Source organism: Phacochoerus africanus, chromosome 9 (assembly GCF_016906955.1).
Source record: "Phacochoerus africanus isolate WHEZ1 chromosome 9, ROS_Pafr_v1, whole genome shotgun sequence".
NCBI lineage: Eukaryota > Metazoa > Chordata > Mammalia > Artiodactyla > Suidae > Phacochoerus > Phacochoerus africanus.
In genome coordinates, this window is record NC_062552.1 from 39,108,159 (window position 1) to 39,134,118 (window position 25,960).

General features: G+C 44.6%; 1 protein-coding gene across 3 annotated transcripts in view; it reads left to right on the top strand.

The window, feature by feature from the left end:
- The window catches only part of BICRAL (BICRA like chromatin remodeling complex associated protein), a 79,919-nt gene that overhangs the window by 42,947 nt on the left and 11,012 nt on the right, over positions 1 to 25,960 (top strand). For all 3 annotated transcript variants that reach the window (XM_047797667.1, XM_047797668.1, XM_047797666.1), the window contains exons 2-9: positions 676 to 721; positions 1,137 to 1,185; positions 1,273 to 1,341; positions 6,194 to 7,876; positions 22,237 to 22,342; positions 23,199 to 23,299; positions 24,365 to 24,426; positions 25,400 to 25,545. In XM_047797667.1, coding sequence (XP_047653623.1) covers positions 681 to 721; positions 1,137 to 1,185; positions 1,273 to 1,341; positions 6,194 to 7,876; positions 22,237 to 22,342; positions 23,199 to 23,299; positions 24,365 to 24,426; positions 25,400 to 25,545 — 2,257 coding nt within the window. In that variant the 5' untranslated portion in view covers positions 676 to 680. The remainder of the gene's footprint in view (positions 1 to 675; positions 722 to 1,136; positions 1,186 to 1,272; positions 1,342 to 6,193; positions 7,877 to 22,236; positions 22,343 to 23,198; positions 23,300 to 24,364; positions 24,427 to 25,399; positions 25,546 to 25,960) is intronic.

A 25,960-nucleotide genomic window follows, 5' to 3' on the forward strand; every position in this document is an offset into this window, starting at 1 on the left:
AGAGCTGGGGTGAATTTTTGGTTGAGATCTTCTACTTTAAAGATTCTAGTGTTGGGATGTAGATTGTTTGGAATTGTACCGTTGGCACTGCTGCTGCTCAGGGAGGAACTTGGGACCTTAGGGCAAAGCCTCCGCAGAACTGCCTGGGGCTGTGGTGCCTCTTCTGTCTCAAAAAGTAGTGAGAACCGACTCTGCTGTTTTCCTAAAGACAGCCAAAATATGGCTAGAAATCCAGATTGCTCACCAGGTTGGGAAATACCCAGTCACAAAATTCAAAGACTTTTGTATGCATGAGATTTTTTTCTAAAATAAAAACATGATTTCTCCTTTTGTTCACTCTACATGTTGAGGAAGTTATGGCTCATGGTTTACTGGCCCTTTGGGGAATCTGCGTGTGAGGGGGTTGCTGCCAACTCTCTGATTTGTCTAGATTCCTTTTTGACTTCTAAGTTAAGGATGTGCGTTCAATAAAAACAATTTAAATTGAATACTTGATCTCTTGAATGACCACAGAAATTTAAAAATCCCATTCATAATAGGCAATTAGAGGGAAAACTCACATGAATTACAGTTATTTATCTAGGAAAGTATAAGGTATATTTTTGTGTGGCATGGATGCTACTGGCTTTCATCTGCTTTGCTGAAACGGTGCTTTCTTATTCCCTTTCTTTACAGTTGTCATGGACGATGATGATGACTCGTGTCTCCTTGATCTTATTGGGTAAGATGCTCATTGCAAAATCCTGGTAAATCACATGTGTGACCTTTGCTGTCCCAAAACAACCTAATAAGCATACTAAAACCAAGTGCATTTTTTAAATAAAAATTAAATAATTCTCATAGGTATAGTAGGGAGACAAAGTGACATGGATTAACATAGGGTCATAATTAGGTAATCATTTATTTAATTTATTTTTGAAGAAATCCTCGGAGGCATTGTGAACTGAGTGATGATGGGAGGTGGAACAACCTCAAAATGGAACAAAACAAACAAACAAAAACTACTGATGGTTTTAAAACAGGAAGAGGATTTTATTCAAACTGACATGTCATTTTCTTTTTACACTAGTAACAATGAACCCTAAATATAAGTAATGTATTTATTTGTTGTTTCCATTTTGGTTGTTGTTTTCTAGAGACCCGCAAGCATTGAACTATTTTCTACATGGACCTAGTAATAAGTCGGTAAGTAATACTCAGACATCATAGGTATACATTTTGTTTCTTCTTTACAGTTGTAATGATCCCTTTTTTTGACTTGTGCCTTTGCAGAGCAATGAGGACTTGACTAATGCTGGATATTCTGCAGCCAATTCAAATTCAATTTTCGCCAACTCTAGTGTGAGTATTGGAAACTGAATGCAATGATCAGATGTTTCTGTCTCATTGGGTTGCATTTGTCTGATGAATTGAAGCTTTAATTGCCTTCGTATCATAATAGGAATCCTTACCATGTCTTTTGTAATTGACACAGGAGGAAAATCTATTAACTTATGTTCGTATCTTCTCCTTTAACTTAATTGAGATTTTTATGGAGTTCCCTTGTGGCACAGCAGGTTAAGGATCCAGCATTGTGAATGCGGTGACTTGGGTCACTGCTGTAGCTCGGGTTCGATCTCTGGCCCAGGAACTTCCACATGCCGTAGATGCAGCTAGAAGAAATTTTTTTTTTTTTTTTGCTTTACCATTTCCTAAGTTTTCAGCTTCCTTTCTAAAATGACTCAGGAGTTCCCTGGTGACCTAGAAGCTAAGGATTCAGTGTTGTCACTCCTGTGGCACGAGTTTGATCCCTGGCCTGGGAATTTCTGCATGCCATGGGTGCAGCCAAAAAAAAAAAAAAGGGCTCAGAAACATTATAACCTGAGAGAGTTATATTAGAGTCTTTTGAACCTTATTATGGCAGCTTTAAAGTAATTGTTATGAATTGTAGTTACTTTCTAATCATTTTCATCTTACACAAGGAAAAAGATAATAGTAGCTGACACTCAGTATGCTTGGCAGTAAGAGCTTAACATCTACCAACCTCTTTAACCCTTTCAGTAATTCCATGAAGTACTGCTATTAGTATCTATATTTTAAAGATGAAGAAACTAAAGGCTGGTACTTACCCAGGATTACTCAGCCAGGATTCACAGAGCCAGGACTCCAGCCCCGGCTCCCAGGCTCCAGGGTGTGTGTTCTTAAGCTCCAGGAACATCTAAACAAGAAACCTGGCCTGGGGGGCAAAGGAGTCCTGCCTGGAAACTATCTGGATTACTGAGTTTAAGCCCCTGTTGCTCTAATCTTTTCAACTGCTTTGTTCTACCACGGATGGTGGTCCAGAGTCCAGCTGCCCAAGTTTGAATCTTTGCTCTGCCACTTACAGCTGTCTGACCTTGAGTGTATCACTCAGTCTCTGTAAGGCTCATTTTCCATATCTGTGACTCCAGGAGAATGGTAGCTCTACCTCATACGGTGGTTAAGAGAAATGGACTCGTCCAGGCAAACCACTTGGTAGAGTGTGGAATTCATGTCACCTTATCATCAAGGTCATTGTTTTCTTCATCTGTAAAATGAGTAGTTTTCAGAAAGTCCTTGGGAATGCACAATTCTTTAAAGTATTTGAGTGTGTAAATTGTGTCAGATCATAACATTTAAGACTTCTCCTCTTGCTAGGGGTGGCTTTAAAGTCACAAAATTGGTTTCCTGTAAGGCTTGCAAATCAGTAGCAATTCTGAAATTCATTCTGAACAAGTGATAACCTAATGTGATGCCATTAAACCCATGAAGTAGATATTTAGCCTGTTCCCACTTACCAGCTCACCTACTTCCACGTGAGTATTAATTCTAGCTTTTCAGGCTGCTTCATTCAGTGTATATTTATTGGGATCTTGGATTGCATCATGGCAGTAGGAATATTTTAAAAGCTTTGGAAAATAATGGAATTTGAAACCTAAGGTCTGTTAATTTGTACATTTTAAAACGTTAAATTGTGTATCACCACTTGGGAGATAATCCACTTTTGCCTTGATATTTCTCTGCCAAAAAAACAAAACAAAAAAACTCCCAAGTCAAAAACCTCCTCGATTTTAAGTTTCTTTGCCCCACTTCCTAAAGGATGACTCTTCAAGTCCTAAGGTGGTGTCCACCTAACTGTTATTACCATTACAATGTCGATTGGACGGCAGGTGTTGATTGGCTTTTCTGCCTGGTTCATCCCATCATCTAACCCTCAAAACACCTTATTAGCCTAGGCTGAGAATCTCTATACATGCACAATTCTTTTTATTTTTTGCTGCAGCTTCCTGATATATGTGGATTTCATTTCCCAGACCAGGTGTTGAACCCAAGCCACAGAGGTAACAATGCCAAATCCTTAACTGCTAGGCCAAATGGAATTCCTAGAGTTTTCATTCTTGACTGATCTTTTTTTTTTTTTTTAATTAAAAAAAGAAATTCGGAGTTCCATCATGGCTCAGCAGAAACAAACCTGACTAGTATCCATGAGGATTCAGTTTTGATCCCTGGCTTTGCTCAGTGGGGTAAGGGTCTGGCATTGCTGTGAACTGTGGTGTAGTTCACAGATGTGGCTTGGATCCCTCTTTGCCATGGCTGTGGTATAGGCTGGCAGCTACAGCTCCAATTGGACTCTTAGCCTGGGAACTTCCATATGCTTTGGGTATGGCCCTAAAAAGACGAAAAAAATAACTTATTTTATGGCCACACCCAAAGCATATGGAAGTTCCGGACCAGGTATTAAATCCAAGATTCAAAGCCGGGAGTTTCCATCGTGGCTCAGTGGTTAACGAATCCGACTGGGAACCATGAGGTTGCGGGTTCGGTCCCTGCCCTTACTCAGTGGGTTAAGGATCCAGCGTTGCCGTGAGCTGTGGTGTAGGTTGCAGACGCGGCCCGGATCCCGCGTTGCTGTGGCTCTGGGGTAGGCCAGCGGCTACAGCTCCGATTCGACCCTTAGCCTGGGAACCTCCATGTGCCATGGGTGCAGCCCTAGAAAAGACAAAAAAAAAAAAAGCAAGGTAATAACAAGTATTGGCAAGGATGTGAGGAAATTAGCACCCTCATATACTGCTAATCGGAATGTAAAAAAAAAAAAAAAAAAAAGATTCAAAGCCGGATCCTTTAACCCACTGCACCAGGCCAGGCATCAGACCTATACCTCTGTAGCACCCTAAGCTGCTGCAGTCTGATTCTTAACCCACTGTGCCATGGTGGGAACTCCTTGATTTTTTTTTTTTTTTTTTGGCCTCACCTTGGTATATGGAATTCCCAGGCCAGGGATCGTATCCGAGCCACAGCCATGAACTAAGCCCCAGCTGCAGCAACGCCAGATCCATAACACACTGTGCCAGGCCAGGGATCAAACCCGTATCCCAGCACTTCCAAGACACTACTGATCCCATTGAGCCACAGCAGGAGCTCCTGATTGATCTATTTTTAATTATTTTCTTCACCTTTAAATTTTTTTCTTTTTTTTTTTTTTGAGACGCATCTTTTTTTTTTTTTTTTTTTTTTTTAGGGCTGTACCCATGGCATATAGAAGTTCCCAGGCTAGGGGTTGAATCAGAGCTACAACTGCTAGCTTACAGCACAGCTCACCGTAATGCTAGATCCTTAACCCAATGAGCAAGGCCAGGGATCAAACCACATCCTCATGGATACTAGTCAGGTCCTTTAACCTGCTAAGCCAGGAACTCCTTTACCTTTAAATTTAAAAAAAAAATTGTGTTTATGTATATAACATAAAGTTTACCACCTTAACCATTTTTAAGTTTACAGTCCAGTAATGTTAAGCACGTTCGTATTGTCAACACTTTATTTTAAATAGCTACTGAGTCCATCATTCTTTTTTATAATTTTGACACATCCCATGATAAACTGCCAGCTGGCATAATGTCTCCGACTTATCAGTGACTGTGTTCAGTTCTCTTCATGTGCCTATGTTGTCTTTAGTTGGAATGTCCAGTCCTTGAGGACTCGTTACGGACAGACACTAAGTCACAAGTGGGCATTTGATAAATGTTGACCAACTTTTACTTTTTTTTTTTTGCTTTTTAGGGCTGTACCTGTGGCATATGGAGGTTATCAGACTAGGGATGTAATCAGAGCTACAGCTGCTGGCCTATACCACAGCCACAGCAACTCAGGATCCGAGCTGCATCCTACACCACAACTCAGAGCAACACTGGGTCTTTAACCCACTGAGCAAGGCCAGGGATCGAACCTGTGTCCTCATGGGTGCTAGTCAGAATCGTTAACCGCTGAGCCTCTGACCAACTGTTACTTTTAGATAGGACACTGAAGTGGTTTTTAAAGCATCATAATAAGCTGATTACTTCTAAGAAATCAAATGACCATTCTCTCATTCATGTGGAAAGCTTGTTTGTTTCTTTGTTTAACTTTTCTCATTTTATAAGTTTAATAGTACAGAAAAGTCACTCAACATATGGAAGTTACTAGGCTAGGAGTCGAATCAGCTGCAGCTGCTGGCCACAGCCACAGTTACTCGGGATCTGAGCTGTGTCTGCGACCTTCACCACAGCTTATGGCAATGCTGGACCCTTAACCCACTGAGTGAGGAATTGAACCCGCATCACCATAGATACCAGTTGGGTTCATTACCACTGAGCCACAACAGGAACTCCAGGAAGATTGTTTTTATCCAGACTTGTCTGGAGTGGTGCAGGTTAGAGCTCAGGGAGTTCTGAGAAACCTTGAAAGTCAAGGTTGAATCTGGGATACCATCTGGACCTCTAGGAGAACCACCCTCAGAACTCCCCAAACTCACATCTACTTCTGTGGTACAAAGAACCAGACATGGCTGTCTCCTGGATACACTCATGCCCCAGGCTGAATCCCACTCAGGCCTGCTACCTGCGAGCAATGCTGAAAAATAGAGCCTGTGCCACTATCTCAAAAAGTAAAGCTAAACTCCAGGTAGTCATGAGTATGTTCATGTTATTGATCTGTTTCCTACAAACTAATTTACCAGAACAATGACTACGTATACTTACAAAAACAATGTTAATCATTAATAATCATGTATCAGGATAAGGTGAGCAGTTTGAAGAGCTGTGCCAGAAAAGCAGACTGTTTTTCTTTATTTATATTCAAAAGTGAGGTCTGTTTCTTTGTTTGTTTAAGAATCTCTTTCAAAGGTTAGATATGCCATGTACCGTCCTGCTTATTTTTTTAGAATGCCGATCCTAAGTCATCCCTCAAAGCTGTAAGCAGCCAGCTTGGAGAAGGGCCCAGTGATGGACTGCCACTTTCAAGTAGCCTTCAGTTTCTTGAAGATGAACTTGAGTCTTCTCCTCTTCCTGATCTCAGTGAGGACCAACCATTCGACATTCTTCAGAAATCCTTGCAGGAGGCCAATATCACTGAACAGACATTGGCAGAAGAGGCATATCTGGACGCCAGTATAAGTTCAAGCCAACAGTTTGCACAAGCTCCACTTCATCCCTCTTCATCAGCATCCTTTACTCAGGCTTCTAATGTTTCTAATTACTCAGGTCAGACGCTGCAGCCTATAGGGGTGACTCACGTGCCTGTTGGCACATCGTTTGCAAGCAATACCGTGGGTGTGCACCATGGCTTTATGCACCACGTGGGGATCAGTGTGCCCAGCCAGCATTTGTCCAATAGTAGTCAGATTAGTGGTTCTGGGCAGATACAGTTAATTGGGTCATTCGGTAATCAGCCTTCCATGATGACGATTAATAACCTAGATGGATCGCAAATCATATTAAAGGGCAGTGGACAGCCAGCCCCATCAAATGTGAGTGGAGGAGGGCTCCTGGTTCACAGACAGACTCCTAATGGCAACTCCTTGTTTGGGAACTCCAGTTCCAGTCCAGTAGCACAACCTGTCACCGTTCCGTTTAACAGCACAAATTTTCAAACGTCTTTACCCGTGCATAACATCATCATACAAAGGGGTCTTGCACCAAATTCAAATAAAGTCCCAGTTAATATCCAGCCAAAGCCTGTCCCGATGGGCCAGCAGAACACATACAGTGTGAACAATCTGGGAATACAGCAGCACCACGTCCAGCAAGGGATCTCCTTCGCCTCAGCGAGCTCACCCCAGGGCTCCGTGGTTGGTCCGCACATGTCGGTCAACATTGTAAACCAACAGAACCCAAGAAAGCCGGTCACCTCCCAGGCAGTGAGCAGCGCCGGGGGCAGTATCGTCATTCACTCTCCCATGGGCCAGCCTCACACGCCCCAGAGTCAGTTCCTCATCCCCACAAGCCTTTCCGTCAGTTCCAGCTCGGTACACCACGTCCAGACCATAAATGGGCAACTGCTTCAGACTCAGCCCCCTCAGCTCATTTCTGGCCCAGTGGCCTCGGAGCATGTCATGTTGAACAGAACCTCTTCCAACATGCTCAGGACCAACCAACCGTATTCTGGACAGATGCTTAACAACCAGAATACCGCCGTCCAGTTAGTGTCTGGGCAGACATTCGCCGCCTCTGGAAGTCCGGTGATCGTCAATCATGCCTCGTCTCAGATTGTTAGTGGACAGATGCCCTTGCAGCAGGCATCACCAACCGTGCTGCACCTGTCCCCTGGGCAGAGCAGCGTCTCCCAAGGACGACCTGGGTTCACCACCATGCCCTCGGTGACCAGCATGTCAGGACCTAGTCGGTTCCCTGCCGTCAGCTCATCCAGCACCGCCCATCCTAGCCTTGGGTCCGCGGTTCAGTCTGGTGCATCAGGATCAAACTTTACGGGAGATCAGCTGGCCCAGCCAAACAGGACTCCAGTACCAGTCAGCGTGTCTCATCGTCTTCCAGTCCCTTCTTCCAAATCAACCAGCACCTTCAGTAATGCACCTGGAGCAGGAACCCAGCAACCGTTCTTCTGTCAGGTAATCTTCTCCTTATCAGATGCGTGTTTGGATGATTACAGGGTGGAAAAGTGGAATGTGTATTCAATGTAATTTTCATCCTAGGTTTCCAATTTATGATCATAAATGTTTGACTTTTAATAATCGATTGCCTTTTTTTGTCTTAATTAAAATCTTGTACCTGGCAGAGCATTGTGGTTGAGAGTGAAAACTGTAGTCACGCTCATAGATTTGAATCTAAGCTTCATGACATAGAGCAAGTCTTACTTTAACTTCTCTAGACTTAAGTTTTTCATCAGTAAAATGGACATCATACTACAACCCTGGGAGGTTATTTGGAGAATTAAATGAGATAATTAGCATAGTCCCTGGCAGATGGCACATACTCATAAGAGCCAATATTAATACATATACTTGATGGAATGGATTATAAGCACGTGAAAGGAAAGCTTATTTTAGATTATCTACTTACATCATATGAAGCCACTAGGTCATATGACTGTGGACAGGGCAGAGAAGTCCTGGCTGTTTCTTGGGTGCCAGCTGGAAAGGCTAAGGGTTCAAGTGTGACCCAACTGGCCTGCACAGAGGGTGCATATATATATATATGTTCACTTTTTAGGGTCACATCTGCGGCATATGGAAATTTCCAGGCTAAGGGTTGAATCCGAGCAGCAGCTGCCAGCCTTCACCACAGCCACAGCAATGCAGGATCCAAGCCATGTCTGTGGCCTACACCATAGCTCTTGGCAATGCCGGATTCTTAACCCGCTGAAAGAGGCCAGAAATCGAACCCACATCCTCACAGATACTAGTCAGGTTCATTACCATTGAGCCACAACAGGAACTCCAGAGGGTGCATATAGAGAGAGGGGTCCAGGACACTCAATTTGACCAAGTACCTTCGCCAACTCTTGCAGGTAAATTATCATGGGCAGTCGGTAAAAGCACACAGGACTCTGTTTCTCTCTCTCTCATAAAAGGGGGGTTGGGAATGCCTCTGTGGCTCAGTGAGTTAAGGACCCGGTGTTGTCACTACTGCAGCTTGGGTTGCTGCTGTGGCTCAGATTCAGTCCCTGGCCCGGAAACTTCCACATGCTGTGGTCACAGCCAAAAAAAAAACCCCAAAAAACAGGGACATTCCATTACATAACCACAGTACACTATCAAAATCAAGAAATCAGCATTATAACAATATTATCATCTGATCTATAGACCTTCTTCTGATTTAGTCAGTTTCCCAGTAATGTCTCTTACAGCACACGAGAAAATATATATATATATTTTGTCTTGTTTTTATGGTCCAGGATCAAACCCAGGATCACTGCCTAATTCTGTTGTCTGGTCTTTTAATCCAAAGCAGTTTCTGTATCTTTCTTTGTCCTTCATGTCCTTGATTTTTTTTTGAACAACCAGTTGTTTTGCAGAGTGTCCCTCAAAGTTGGGTTTCTCTGCTGTTTCCTATGATTAGATTCAGGTTGTACATTGAGGGTAAGATAGCCTAAGAAGTGGTGTGCTCTCACAACGTGGACTTGTCCTTTCCTGGAGGGTGTTAGCTTTGAACTCTGGCATAAGGTGGTGTCTGATGCATCATTAACACATTTCTTCTGGGAGAAATTCTTTTTTTTTTTTTTGTCTTTTTGCTATTTCTTTGGGCCGCTTCTGCGGCATATGGAGGTTCCCAGGCTAGGGGTCGAATCGGAGCTGTAGCCACTGGCCTACGCCACAGCCACAGCAACGTGGGATCCGAGCCGTGTCTGCGACCTACACCACAGCTCACGGCAACGCCGGATCGTTAACCCACTGAGCAAGGGCAGGGACCGAACCCGCAACCTCATGGTTCCTAGTCGGATTTGTTAACCACTGCACCACGACGGGAACTCCATCTTCTGGGAGAAATTCTGAGACTATATAGATGCCCAGTTTCACATCAAACTTGCTCATACTATTTTAAGCTTTTGTTGGTAATCCCTGACTGAGTCAGTTATTACTGCGTCAGCTATTACCCTGATGGTCACCAAATTGAGACTTTCTATCATCTGTTCTGCGTCAGTTGTTGGCATTCTACTAGGAAGAGCTTTTCCTTCTCTTCCTTTTACTTATATGTTTGCTTATATCAGTGTGGACTCATCGATTCTTGTATTTAATGGGTTAACAATTGTTAGAGTCATTTATTTTTTATTTTCAAATTGATTTGATGACCACTGAGCGCCCCTCTAAATTTGTTGCCAGTCCATCTGACATGTTTCCGTTATACTTGGAGCACTTCCTTGAATATCTGGCCAAAACAAGATTTCCACATTCATCTTTCACTCTCCCTGCCCCTGACTGGAATCAACCATTTATTTTAAGGAACCTTACTCCTTCTGGTGGAGAACAATAATTAAAAACCAAGATCTGAGCACTGCTGAACAATATCCATTGCTCCTGAGGCTGTCTCAGCTGGAAATTATATATATTTACACATACCTAGCATCTACAGCTATTTATCTATCTATCTATATTAATAACCATGGGGAGTTGTTGGGAATTCCTGTCATGGCTCAGCGGTAATGAACCAGACTAGGATCCATGAGGATGCAGGTTCAATCCCTGGCCTCTGTCAGGGGGTTAAGGGAGTTCCCATCGTGGTGCATGGTTAACGAATCCGACTAGGAACCATGAGGTTACGAGTTCCATCCCTGGCCTCGCTTAGTGGGTTAAGGATCCGGCGTTGCCATGAGCTATGGTGTAGGTCGCAGACATGGCTCGGATCCTGAGTTGTGGCTCTGGCGTAGGCCCAGCTATAGCTCAGATTAGAACCCTAGCCTGGGAACCTCCCTATGTCATGAGTGTGGCCCTGAAAAAGAAAAAAACAAAAGCAAAAAAAGAAAAAGAAAAGAAAGAAAATTGAAATCCCTCCTGCTTACAAAACACCCAGAAACTTGATTAGAGGGAAAGGCACTGGTCCATTGCAGCGGTCCTCTGGGGGCTGGAATTGCAGATTATCCTTGTTTTCTCCTAGTTTTAAAAAACTTACTCCACGTAGAAGAGGTGACACCTGGACAGCATTTATCAACATATTGATGCAGTTTTTAAAAAACAAGTAAAATATTGCCACTGGTAAACATTAAAACAGCTCTAGAATAGTTTAGAGTGAAATGTTAAGTCCTCTTCAGTGTTCCCTGGTGGCTCAGCAGGTTAAGGATCCAGTGTTGTCACTGCAGCAGCTTGGGTCACTACTGTGGTGTGGGTTTAATCCTTGGCCTACATACCGTAGGTGTGGCCAAAAAAAAAAAAAAAGAGAGTAAGTCTTCCTCTCCCAACTTTCCCTCCCAGAGGCTGCCACTCTTTCCAGGTTTTTTCTTTTCCCCCAGAGACGTCCTTGGTATACACAGAAGAAATGTCACATAGCAGCTTATCTCTGCAACACACCATCCCCGTTTTTACTTAATTATGTAGCTCGAGGCTCACTTTATATCTGTATATATGATCTGCTTAATATTTATTATCATGAATTCTACAGAATCAGTCACAGAATGGTCATTGCCTTTTTTTTTTTTTTTTCAATAATGCTTTAGTGAGGGGGAAAAAAATCCCTCTGACGCTCCCAAGTTTCAATTATCTGACAGTAACAAGAAGCCTATACTAGCAGCTCCCAAGTAATTTTTTGTGACTTCCAGTGCCAAAGAGTGTTGGGAACTGGCTCAGTTGCACTATGTCAGATGTGTTCCTGCTGTAGGTTTTCCAGAACAATGAAAGTGTCAGGTGTTGTGAGTGAGGAGGACACAGCCGTGGAGGCAGCATAAGTTGGAAAAGTAGTGTTAAGGTGTCATCTAACCTTTAAACTCCCAGATATCCGAAAACACAGTGACTCTTTTTTTCTTTTTTTGGTTTTTAGGGCCACACTCACAGCATATGGAGGTTCCCAGGCTAGGGGTCTAATCAGAGCTACAGCTGCCAGCCTACACCACAGCCACAGCAACACTGGAGCCGAGCCACATCCACAACCTACAGCACAGCTCATGGCAATGCCAGATCCTTAACCCACTGAACAAAGCCAGAGATCAAACCCACAACCGCATGATTCCTAGTCGGATTTGTTTCTGCTGCGCCGTGGTGGAAACTCCCACAGTGACTCTTTTACTTCATAATTTCTGTATAAATTAATTTGTAGTATGTTGTAATGAACAAAATACCATTATCAGGGGCCTTCAGTGCTTATCTATTTGGGAAAATTTAATTCAGCAATATTAGACAAGAGTGAGATTTTGGTTTTGGGGTTTTTTTGGTTTTGTTTTTTTTTTTTAGGGCCACACCTGTGACATGTGGAAGTTCCCAGGCTATGGGTCAAATCGGAGCCATAGCTGCCGGCCTACACCACAACCACAACAACATGGGATCCTAGCCACATCTTCGACCTACACTGCAGATCACAGCAATGCTGGATCCTTAACCCACTGAGCAGGGCCAGGGATGGAACCTGCATCCTCATGGATACTGAGCCACAGTAGGAACTCCAGGAATGAGTTTTTTAATATAAAATTTATTTGTTTTTGGTATAGATAATATACTTTTTTGGTTCAGAATTCAAAAGTTATAGAAAGGTATATTCTACTTTGAAAAATTTCCTTCCTCCTGTCCCCTAGCCACCCAGTTGCCTGCAGGCAACCAATGTAACCAGCTTCTTGCAGAGTGAACTTACATCCCCATCCCTCCTTTTCCACTATGAAAACTTTCAAAACCACAGAAACTTTGGAAGAGTACAGTGAACCTATTCACCTAGAGTCACCAGTTGTTTATGTTTGCAACTTGTGCTCTCTGTGTGTGTCTCTCTACACACACACACCCTCATGTGCTCTCTGTGTGTGTCTCTACACACACACACACACACACACACACACACACACACGCACCCACGCAGGCAGGCAGGCAGGCAGCGAACTGCTCTTTTCTCTGAATCATTTGAAAGTAAGTTGCAAATGGCAGGATTTAATAACATTATGTCAGAGTTCTTCCACTTGACCCAATAATGTCCTTATGACAATGCCCCACTTTTGCAAGCAGTCAGAGAGCACTGATTTTCATTGCCACATCTCTTTAGGCTTACAGCAGCCTAGATCAGTCATCAGGTAGAGTGGCCTTCAGTGTGTGTCTCTTTCCTCCTGATTAGATTCCGCAAGATGGTTTTGGCAAGGCACATAATGGTTTGTCCCATTATGGGTGATTTTGATGTGATCACTTGGTTAAGGTGGTCCCTGCTAGGCTGCTTCACGAGGTATCTTGTTCCTGGTGTAAGGAAGAAATGACCTCTAGGATGGTGCTTTTGGACCACATGACTCTCCTGTTGTTGATGAGAATCCAGGGATTTAACTGCATTGATGTATGTTACTTTAGTGGTTGCAAAATGACTTTAATTATCCTATCTATTGTTATTGACTAAGATTTTTCCATAAAGAAGAGCTTTTTCTTCTTATTGCATTGTATGTGTAAAACACTATGAAATCATAGTTTTTCTGCATTCATTTTAAAACTTTTTATTATGGCGAATGTTATTTTATTTTTTTTATTATTATTTTTGTCTTTTTCGGGCCACACTTTGCAGCATATGGAAGTTCCCAGGCTAGGGGTTGAATCAGAGCTGCAGCTGCCAGCCTATATCACAGCTCACAGCAACACCAGATTCACAGATCGAACGCATGTCATCATGGATACTAGTTGGGTTCGTTACTACTGAGCCACAACAGAACTGTTAAATGTTAGCAAAAGTAGACTAGGTAGTGTAATGTGCCCCCGCGCTCAGTCATCTTCAGTGCTTACCAACTCATGGCTATTTCTGTTTCACCCATACCCCACTGTCTCCTCTGCCCAGTATTATTTTGAAGCTAATCCAGGCATATAAATTCATCTGTAATTTCTTAAAGTATATCTCTAAAAGATCATGTATTCTTTTTAAACCTAATGTTACAATCTATTGTTTTCATTATTCTTTTTTTTGTCTTTTTATCTTTTTTTTTAGGGCTGCACCCATGGCATATGGAGGTTTCCAGGCTAGGGGTCTAATCAGAGCTGTAGCTGTCGTCCTACGCCACAGCCACAGCAACACCAACTCTCACTTTCATTATTCTTTTTTAAAATTAAAAAAAAAAAATTAGGAGGAGTTCCCATTGTGGCTCAGCGGAAACCAATCCTCATGGAAATAGCATCCATGAGGCCATGGGTTTGATCCCGGGCTTTGCTCAGTGGATTAAGGATCTGGTGTTGCTGTGAGCTGTGGTGTAGGTTGCAAATCTGGCTCCCATCTGGTATTGCTATGGCTGTGGCTTAGCTTAGCAGCTACAGCTCTAATTTTATCCCTGGTCTGGGAACCTCCATATGCCTTGAGTACAGCCCTAAAAAGACAAAAAAAAAAAAAAAGAGAGAGAGAGAAAGAAAGAAAAAAAAAGAAAAGAAAATATTATGGTGACACCTGTGGTATATGAAAGTTCCCAGGCCAGAGATTGAATCAGAACCATACCTGCCATCTGAGCCTCAGCTGTGGCAACACTGGATCCTTTAACCCACTGCTCTGGGCCAGGGGTCAGCCCACACCTCTGCAATAACCCAAGCTGGGGCATTCAGATTCTTAACCCACTGTACCATAGTGGGAACTCCTTTCCTTATTCTTTTTGATGCTTAAATTGTCCCAAATTTGGTCAGCGTAGGCTTACTTAAACTGGCTTCTTGGAGTTCCCGTCATGGCTCAGCAGTTAACGAACCCAACTAGCATCCATGAGGATGCAGGTACAATCCCTGGCCTCACTCAGTGGGTTAAGGATCCGGCGTTGCCTTGAGCTGTGATATAGGTCACAGATGCAGCTCAGATCCCAGGTTGCTGTGGCTGTGGTGTAGGCTGGCAGCTATAGCTCCAATTCGACCCTAGCCTGGGAACTTCCATATGCTGTGGGTGTGGCCCCAAAAAGACAAAAAAAAAAAAATAAGCTGGCTTCTCTACTTTTGACACGTCCCCACCTCCTTTGAGCACTTTGTGGCACAAGATATTGGAGGCATGTCTTGTGATTGCCTTGCCTCAGCCCTCACATCAGCCATTTCTCTAAGGAGCCCTGTGCGTTTAAATCTCTTAATGTGGAGTCATTTACAGAATTTAAACTTCCTTATAAATGGATTAATATTTCAAAAGTCTGTGATTCAAGAGGACAGTTTGCAAGAGCATTTAGGCTATCAAATGAAAGTAAATAAATTCAGTCCAGATCTCTTCAGATCACTACATGGTTTCGTAGATTTCAAATTCCCCCAGCAGCACCCAGCCTGCCCTGAGTGTGAGATTTCGGGAGTGTTCACCACTGAAGTCTCCAGTGCTCTCTGCCCCTCCCAGTCCAGCTCAGCCTGCCTGCCTTACCACTGTCTCTTCAGACATTCAGACTGCACACTCTAGACACTCTTGTTTTTTCCTTTCCTTCTGTACCTTTAATCAGTTACCAAATCCTACAGATTCTTCTTTGAATGTCTCATATTCATTCTTTCTTATAGTAATGAAAATAGTGATCATATTATTAACAACTGGTGCCTACCAGGGGCTGTCTGTATTATTTCTAATCCTTATCTTGGGGCTACTGGTAGCATTGTCGTTCCCATTTCACAGTCAAGGAGATGGAGGTTCAGAGCGTGGGCAAGCTGCTGTAAAGGTGGACGTTGCCTGCAGCCGTCTCTCTTCTTTCCACATCTGGACCCTGAGCTGGATTTTGACAGGAGACAGCAGTATAATGGGGGCGATGAGAGCTGGATTAGGAGTCACAGCTCACTTACAGGTCCTGCTCTGCCAGTGGCTGGGCTTGTGATCTAAGTTCACAGCTTACACTGGGAGCCCTAGTTTTCTCTTCTTGAAAATGAGGATCCCTAGAATCATGTGGGGAGCTTTGTAAAAATATGGATGCCTGGGTCTCACCCCCATAAATTCTTTTTTTTTTGTCTTTTTGTCTTTTTAGGGTCACACCGGTGGCATATGGAGGTTCCCAGGCTAGGGGTCCAGTCAAAGCTGCAGCTTCCAGCCTATACCACAGCCACAGCAATGCAGGATCTGAGCCACATCTGCGACCTACATCACAGCTCACGGCAACACCGTATCCTTAACCACTGAGCCACAACGGGAACTCCTCACCCTCATAAATTCTGATTTAAACAGTCTGGATTAGACAAATACCATATGATATCACTTACATCTGGAATCTAATATACGGCACAAGTGAACCTTTCCACAGAAAAGAAAAATCATGGACTTGGAGAACAGACTTATGGTTGCCAAGAGGGAGGGGGAGGGAGTGGAATGGATTGGGAATTTGGGGTTAATGGATGCAAACTATTACCTTTGGAATGGATAAGCATTGAGATCCTGCTGTATAGCCCTGGGAACTAGAGCTAGTCACTTAAGATGGAGCATGATAATGTGAGAAAAAGGAATGTATATGTGTATGTATGACTGGGTCCCCTTGCTGTATGGTAGAAAATTGACAGAACACTGTAAACCAGCTATAATGGAAAAAATTAAAATCATTAAAAAAAAAAAAAACCATCTGGATTAAAGGCTCCAGACATTAACATTTTTCAAGAGCTCCCCAAGTGACTCTAAAGTACAACCAGGAGTGAAGACCTCTGGGCTAGGTGATTTCCAAGACCCATTCATATTGTAATTAGACAACCGGAACAATTGTCTGGGTGATTAATCTGCCTTCAGCCTCTTCCTAAAGTCTGGCTTCCACCGTATTAATCTTCCTCAGACACTTGCTCTGTGACCTGAACCAAATCATCTGGGAGCTTCCCATTGCACAGGAGAAAGTACAAACTTCTAGGCTGGCCATTAAGGGTCTCAAGTTGAACCCCCTCCAGGTTAGCCAGGCCGGACCCCTCATGGTTCCCCAAACAGGCCAGACTCATCGCAAGCCTCCAGCTTTAGCTGTGGGTATTCACTGAATGTCCTTTCCCCACTGGTCTAAATGCCTCCCTCCCTCAGGGCGTCTAAAGCCCCTGGAAGAATGAACCCTTTTTCAGTCCCTCTGCTGATGTCTTCTCTGCACTTTTTGTTTCTACTGCCCACCACGTGCATAGTCACTGTGCCATTTCCTTCACTGATTTGGCCTCTGCTGGCAGCCCAGGGCCACGTTCAGGGATACACCAGAATCCTGCAGGCAGGAGGCAGCAGATGAGCCGACAGCCACAAGACAGTACTTGAAGTGCCCCGGGGGAAGCAGTCCAGAGCACCAGGCTCCGTCCAAAAAGGAGCCTCTCACCTAGGTGGGGTGGTTGGGGCAGATTTCAGTGAAATAGTGGTGTCTGACTGAGCCCTACAAAGGGAGACGGAAGAGTTAGCCAGTTTGGGAGGGTTTGAGCAAAGAACGTTCAGGCAGTGGAATCAGCACGTGCAAAGCCTGGAGAGAGAAGAGAGCACAGAGGGCACTGCGGGGGAAGGAAAGCATGTTCAAGTGAGACGGAAAGATTGGAGGTGGGAAAGGTAGTGAGCAGACACTAGATCATACAGACCCTTGAGGTCATATTGAGGAGCCAGAGGCACACCCTAAGCATGAAGTAGCGAAGACTCACACTAGCCCACAGGCAGCAGTAATGGTGGGGAGTGCATGGATTTGAGGCAGGTTAGATAGAACTGTTGATTGGCTATCGTGGAGGAATAAGGGTGACTCAGAGGTTCCTGGTGGTGACACCCAGGTTCACCGAAATAGAGAACGTGGGAAGAAACTGTGGTTGGAAGAGACGTTCTGAGTTTCATTTAGGATATGTTTGTCAAATGTGAGGTATGTGTGGGACCACCATGCTGTTTGGGAAACAGCTGCCTGTGCTGGTCCATAGCATGAAATGTGGACTAAAGTGGGATTGGCTGGTTGAGCAGCATGTGTCTTACAATGAAACAATCAGGATGAGTGTGTAAATGGGGAGGAAGAGCAGCCAGAAGAGAACCCCAGAGCACCTCAGCACTTAGGGGGTGGACACAGAAAGAGGAGTCCATGGGTAAGACTCAGAATATTCCAGAGAGGAGGAGTAAAACCAATAGGGTTCAAGATTTTAGAAGGCAAGAAAGGAAAACGTGGCAGGTGGGAGGGCTGGGGTCCACGGAGCGGAGGAGTGTCACTGGGAAGCGGGTGGGAGGAGGAAGGAGGCAGGTGTTGACCTTGGTTAAGACTTGTTTGCACGGAGTGTAAACAAATGTGTGGAAGCCAGATTGCAGTAGGCTGAGTGAGCAGAGATGCCCTCCAGAAAATGACAGCCACTCCAATGAGGAGGCGGGGTCGGGGGACGAGCTGTTTTTCTAAGACATGGGCAAGGATTGAGCTTTCTTGAAAGCTTATGGGAAGGAGAAGGACATGAATTCCAGAACATTGGTGGGATTCTGTGTAGAAAAAAGGAAGGATGCTTCTTGCATTGTACCAAGAAAAGGGGGAAGGGATGAGTGGGGGTGCAGGTGGGGTTGTGGCTTTGGTGGTAGAAAGTTGAATGAATTCTCACCTGACTGACAGGTTTGAAGACCATGAAATAGCCTTCTGTGGAAAATGAGCAAGGAGCTGGCCCAGGGAAAGAGAAGATGGCTGGTCAGGGACGAGGGCCTGAGGTTGGATGCCATAATTGTGGTGCGCTGCCGGGTTGGGTTTGGGTGGGCCTGGGTGTTTTCCAGACAGTAAACTTGCAGAGGGCAAAGACTGAGTGTGCTGTCCTTCGGCTGCCTTCTCTGTGATTACCACGGTGCGGTGTGTACAGTTAACACCCAAATGTCTTAGTCAAGGTGCTTTGGGTTGCAGCTCTCAGAAATTCACCCTAACATGTTTAGCAAAAAACGTCTTGAAGTTCCCGTCATGGCTCAGTGGTTAACAAATCCGACTGGGAACCATGAGGTTGCGGGTTCGGTCCCTGCCCTTACTCAGTGGGTTAAGGATCCAGCGTTGCCGTGAGCTGTGGTGTAGGTTGCAGACGCGGCCCGGATCCCGCGTTGCTGTGGCTCTGGCGTAGGCCAGCGGCTACAGCTCCAGTTCGATCCCTAGCCTGGGAACCTCCATATGCCACGGGAGCAGCCCAAGAAAATGGCAAAAAGACAAAAAAAAAAAAAGAAGAAGAAGAACATTTTGTGTAGTGTAGCTCCTTTATAAAGGTCAGAATCCAGGCTCTCTGCTATTCCCTTGGCCTCCTTTCTCCTTCAGGGCTTTCTCTCACTCTTTTGGACCAAAATAGCCACCCCAGGCCAACTTTATAATGTTACCCAAGCATTTAACAGAGGCCGGCAAGGGCAGTAATTTCCAAAACTTAGCAATGCATCAAAATCAACTGGAGAGCTTTTTTAAGGAGTTCCCATCTTGGCTCAGCAGTTAACGAACACGACTAGCATCCATGAGGATGTGGGTTCGATCCCTGGGTTAAGGATCCAGTGTTGCCTTGAGCTGTGGTGCAGGTCACAGACACGGCTCGGATCCTGCATTGCTATGGCTTTGGCATAGGTCGGCAGCTAACCTCCAATTCGACCCCTAGCCTGGGAACCTCCATATGTCAAGGTGCAGTCCTAAAGAGATTAAAAAAACAAAATAAAAATAAAAATAAAACTGGAGAGCTTTTTAAAATCATAGATTCCTAAGCCCTACATTGGATTTCTGAATCAGTCTTTGCGGATGGAACCCAGAAACATCTTTCAGAAGCTCTCCCAAGTGATTGTGATTTAATTAGTCTATAGACTTGAACTTGAGAACCACTGCCCTTGGGATTCCCTCCCCATCTCCCTATGCTAAATTCCAAGGAGAGAGAGTTTGGTTGGCCCACCTGGGGTCTTGGCAGCCTCAACCAGAGGAGCCAGGCCTGGGCTACAGGAGGCGGTGGCCATGCCGGGCCTCTGCTGCTCTCCATGGAGTCTTAGTTCAAATTAGGAAAAAGTGCCCCTCTGAGCAACGATGGAAAAGGCACCCCTCTGGGTAGAGAAGCTGCTCTCTGGAAGGCTTGGCACTTTCTCACTGGGGAAAGGTGCTTGCACCCTGGACTCTAGCTGTTAACACCCTCTGGAAGGCAGGTGACAGACCTTCGTGTGTTCTCTAGCGTGCCAGCTCCTGCTCATTTCTGTAGCAGGCGGGCAATTCCCAGAGAAGAGCGTGGGCTGGGAAGATCCCAGTGGCCTCCCTCACTCAGCAAATGCGTATTATTTAATGACTGTCATCGTGCTAATTTGTCATTGGTGTCTTATAAAGTGTACCACAGATATATAGAGGATCCTGATCCACTGGGGGTTTCTCTATGTTCACATGATATCAAGAGATGCACAGGATCCAAAGAGTTAAAATTGTCCATTGAGGGAGTTCCCTGGTAATCTAGTGGTTAGGACTCAGCTCTTTCACCAGTGTGGCCTGGGCTCAATCCCTGGTCTGGAAATAGATCCCGCATCAAGCCACTACATGCCACAGCACCCTCCCCCCCAAAAAAAAAGAAAATTGTGCATTGATCCCAGCAGAGTTCTTGGAGCTAAATTCTTTTTTGGGGGGAGGGGGCTGCACCCTCGGCATATGGAGGTTCTCATGCTAGGAGTCCAATCAGAGCTATAGCTGCCAGCCTACACCACAGCCACAGCAACACAGGATCTGAGCTGTGTCTGTGGCCTACACCACAGCTCATGGCAACACCAGATCCTTAACCCACTGAGCGAGGCCAGGATCAAACCTGCAACATCATGATTCCTAGTCAGATTTGTTTCCACTGCGCCACGATGGGAACTCCTAGAGCTAAGTTCTTAACAAAATATCAAAATATGGAGAAAATGCATTTCAAGAGCAAATCTCTTAGGAGTTTAGAGGAAAAAAATACACAGAATGATAAATTTTATTTCTGGAAAAGATTGTCAATTGGGGCAACCTAAATTTTGGGGGAATGAAAGTTGCTGGCTCCTGGGGAGGGGGATTGAACTAGAAGGAAGTCCAGACCCCTATGGCTTACGCTGCAATGGAATTCATTCACTTCTTTTCTAGGTTTTTTTTTTATTTTTGCTTTTTAGGGCTGCACCCGTGGTATATGGAAGTTCCCAGGCTAGGGGTGGAATTGGAGCTACAGCTGCCAGCCACAGCCACAGCCACAGCCACAGCCACAGGAATGCCAGATCCGAGCCGCCTCTGTGGCCTACACCACAGCTCATGGCAATGCCAGATCCTTAACCCACTGAGCAAGGCCAGGGATTGAACCCACAACCTCATAGTTACCAGCTGGATTGTTTCCACTGAGCCACTACAGGAATTCCCAGTAGGAATTTCATTTAACAACTATTTACTGTGCGCTCACTATGCTGTCAGGCCATTCTGGTGCCGGGGGTGCAGACAACATTCCTGCTCTGAAAATAAGAGAACTGAGAATGACAGTGACCAGCAAACATCTGGAAAGAGGATGGCGCCTGGGGCAGCAGAGCTTTCCAGACACAGACCTGGTGAATGGAGGGGACTCCAGTGTGGTGGCCACACCGAGTGCCCAGTAGTTTACGGTTCTACCACCACCCAGGCCCTACCGGCCCCACCCAACCTCTGTGTTGCCCCACATAACAGCAGGACAGTAGGAGAGATCCTTTTGGTCCCAAGGGAGGGGACACCATGAGGCACACTGGCAGTAACTGGAAGGTCAAAATGCACTCATGCCAGCATTCAGCCCCCACACAGGTGGGTGCGCAGGCGGGGGCTGTGGCACACTGCAACCAGAACCTGCTCAAACGAGACATGTCCCCTGTAGGTAGTACCTTGCTTTTAGACACAGCACTACTTTATCCCTTTCAGTGACGACAAATTTTCAAGCTTTGACATTAGATTAGATTGTTCAGAGGTTTTTTGTTTTGTTTTTCTTTTTACTCTTTTGTATTGTGAAAAAACACATTTAGAGAAAAATGTATGAAACATACACGTACAGTTAACAAATAATTAAAAAGCAAATACTCATGCATCTATCCGCTTAAGAAATAGAATATCACCATTCCCTTCAAAACACCCCCTTCTCTGCACCCTCCTAGCCTCACCCCCTCTCCTGTCTTTTATGGTGATTTCTTCCTTGCTTTTCTTAAAGTTGTACTACTTATGTATATATGGATTTTGTTTTCTTTGTCCAGTAGCTGGAAGTAAGTCGTTCAAGGTCATGTCTGATAAAGTGGGAGATCAGGCCGGGTAATGCCATTTATTTCTTTTTTAAAAAAGTCATGTGCTCCCGAAGCAGTAAGGATGATATCTTGGCAGTTTTCCCGATGTGATAGGAGAATAATGTTTTTAAACTTTTGTTTGAGAATCTAACCTGACAGTGATGCTGGAGAGTCTGTGACAGGCTTGGTGGGCGTATTAAGGGATCTCTTAAAGCTTTTACCTATGAAATTAATTTTTCCCTTTGGGCAATATTTTTCACAGGCTCAGAAAAAAAGTTTGAATCAGACGTCCCCCATTTCTGCTTCCAAGACTGCAGAGGGCTTGAGGCAAGCTCCCATCCCAGGCCTTTTGAGCACTGCGCTGCCAGGTTAGGATTCTGCGCCGTGAGCTCTGCTCAGCCAGTCCCGACCTCCCAGCACCTGGGAACACTTCGCGCACCCCTCATCCTGCATCCGTCCTTTTCATCTTTTCAACCCCACCTTCACTCTGATCCTTTCTTCTTTCTGTTTCCTTTCCACCCAAATAATATATACCATTTTGCATCTGTACTACCATTTTATGTACCACTAAAAACGAAAGCACTTCTCTTTAAATTACAACACAGTAAATGATATGAAAAAAATGTGCTACTTAGAAACAATAACATCTAGTATCATATGGCACGTGAGACTTGGTGACTATCTTCACCTTGCTTTGCATGTGTATAGTTAGAATCCCTCCCCCTCACCCAAGATGGAAAGTAAAAAAGTACCCTGGGCTGTGTCTTCCATTTCTTCTAAAGCTTTGAACACCTGCACTACTCAGTGCTAGAAAAGATGAAAGCATGGACACTCCTAGTCAGTCCCCTAGTTGGGCCTCTCTTCCCTTAAATTGTGGGTATTTTGGGGTTCATTAGTCCTGACGGATTACCAGTTTGAGGCTGATTCCTTAGACCTCAGATAATTTGAAACTGGAACCCCGACGGCTTTCATTTATTACCATTTATTTATGTGTTTATTTCTATTTATTACCTAAATGAGCTTTCATAATCCCCACCTCTGCCTCTAGAGCTTTGGTAGATGAATGAATGTATTTCCTGCTTTCCTTCCTCACCATAAGCATCCATGATAAAGAAATCCCGCTCGGATGCTCCAGAGTCAGTGTTACCTTGGCCTTTTGGGGTTACACCATGGGCCTGATTTACTGTTTCTGTTGAACATTGTCTTATGTGTTCATGCTAACAGGGCAGGATTCTGGAAGCAAAGTTATACCGGCGTCCTTAGGAACCACACAGCCACAGCAGGAAAAAGTAGTTGGATCATCTCCTGGCCAGCCAGCTGTACAGGTAGAAGCCAGTTTGCACTGCTTCTTAATGCTCAGCGTGATTGAAAGAAAATCCGATCGTGTCACCTTCTGCTTGCTAGCTGTGTCTGGCATCATCCGTGCAGTCAGCCCCGTCGCCCTGTGTGCCCACGAAAGTGTTCTCCGAAGACCTTCTCTGGGGGCCGGGCCTCGTTATGTTAATGTCGATAGGATGAACGTGTCTGTTCTATTGCTCTCTTATTTACAGTGCTGTCATTTCCTCATGAATTAATAATATACCAACAGCCAACACATGGTTGGCACTCAAAAAATGTAGTTTACTGTTGAATGGTGATGATCACTATCTTGTCAAAAGTACATCTGTTCCTCTTAGTTATATACAGATTTTTCTTTCCTGCAGGATTGTGTGAAGTAGTCAGTCCCTATGGTCTTTTAACCCATCCACTGGTCTAAAAAGGAGGGGGATATTTTTTGTTTTGTTTTCTAAGGCCTTGGTTTCTTCCCCATCAAACTCACCAGTTAATACATAAATAAAATTTAATGAAATTCATAATAGACTAGACCTGCTGGAATACTCAGTGAAGGAACTGGCTCAGTTCTCAGGTGTGACTTAAGGCATATATGTTCCTTACCGTGATCTAGGAAACGCCCTGGTAGATCACACACCTGGGCCAGATGTGACAGGAGCTCAGAAGTGCTTGCTCCCTCACTTACCACAGAGAAGATGAATTAAGGACCAGCTACTAAATTTTCAGATGTTCATGGAGCCAGTACTTACAAATATGTTTCTTCAAAAATGTAATGAAGCATTTATAGAGGGAGTTGGGAATCGAGGCCTTAAGGTCCAAGCTGCATCCTTCCAAGGAACTGATAGCACTGCTTTCCATAATCATGATCCAGCGCAACTTTGCCACATAGGTCTGTGGACATCCTTGTTTCATTTTTCAGCAGGGCAGATTCTGCATTCTTAGAATCTGGTCTTAATACGGAGTTGAAAATATTTGAAACATAGTGACCTTTATGTGTAACTGTATCCTACTTATTTTTTCCACAAAAGGGACTAATAAGAGATGTGTTTTGTCTTTAGGTGGATGGTCATTCGGGAGGACAAAAGAGGCCTGCTGCAAAACAACTAACTAAAGGAGCTTTGTGAGTTACCTTCGGAAATGACCCATTTTGAACATTTTTCTAAGTTCCTAACCTTCAACAAATATACAGCAGAAGTCAGGTTATAATACTATATATTTTTTAAAGTATACTTTGAAAATCTTTCCCTATAGTATATTTCCATTAGGACCTATATATGTGTGTATGAATATATATATACATGAGTGTATATATATGTGTGTGTTTATGTGTGTGTGTGTGTGTGTGTGTGTGTGTACCTCAAATGTAGTTTGAGCCTACTGTTTACCCCTTTGTTGGGTTTTTGGTTTTTTTTTTTACTTTTTAGGGCTACATCTGTGGCATATGGAGGTTCCCAAGCTAGGGGTCCAATCAGAGCTACAGCTGCCGGCCTACACCACAGCCACAGCAACATCAGATCTGAGCTGATCTGCGACCTACACCACAGCTCACGGCAACACCGGATCCTTAACCCACTGAGCAAGGCCAGGGATCGAACCCGCAATCTCATGGTTCCTAGTCACATTCGTTTCTGCTGTGCCATGATGGGAACTCCTACCCTTTTGTTCTTAAAGAGAATAGTTCTTTGTCTTTTCAGCAACCACGCTTACCCTTTGACTGGCCTCAGGGTCTCTGAGGAGAAGCATGGTGTGATAAAGGCCCATGTTGAGAACAGAAATGTTACCATAACCTTAGCTGACCAATGGGCAGGCATTGCCAAGGCCTGTGTGAGCACCTGAACTTGAATGGCTGGTGGGAACACTGTGCTTTGGAGGCCAGGGTCATAGTTTGAGTCCCCCGTGGAGATGGCTAGACTAAACTCTAAGCCCATCATGGTATACAAAGTATAAAACTGAAGAAAAAAAAAACAAAGCAGAGCTGCTCTGCTATAATACTAACGTTCCTGTGGGTCTTATTGTCTTTGCATGCAAATAGCCTTTGTGGTTAGATTTCTTACCATGGCTTCACAGCGACATTGGCAATTTCTCTTTGACAGCATTCTCCAGCAGTTACAGAGGGACCAAGCCCACGCGGTGACACCCGACAAGAGTCAGTTCCGATCACTGAGCGACGCGGTGCAAAGGCTGCTCTCCTACCACGTGTGCCAGGGCTCCATGCCCACGGAGGAGGACCTGAGGAAAGGTAAACAGGCTGAGCCTCAGAGGGCCACCCTGACACCAGAGGCCCTCCTAGGGACGCCCCACGGAAGAGCCAGAGCCATGTAGCCCTGGACGGTAGCCAGGCCTAACTTGTCCCCAACGTACTCGATTTCCCAGTCCTTGTTCAGGGTTGTGACTTCTTATTCTCAACATTCTGTGACAGGATCCCCACATATCTGAGTATTTTATGGACACACTTGAGGGCAGTGAATCCAGAGCATTGTTTGGACTCTGGCTGCAGACAGGACAGCCCCGGACTAGGTGCTCTGCATGGTGCTTTAGTCACAGTCCTTGTGTTTAAGCAGAATACATACCCTTAGCTGTTACTATCCGTTTTAGGAATTAGATAGATGTCATAGCCCCCAAAAAGCAGTGCTATATGTCAAGAAACTGGCAAA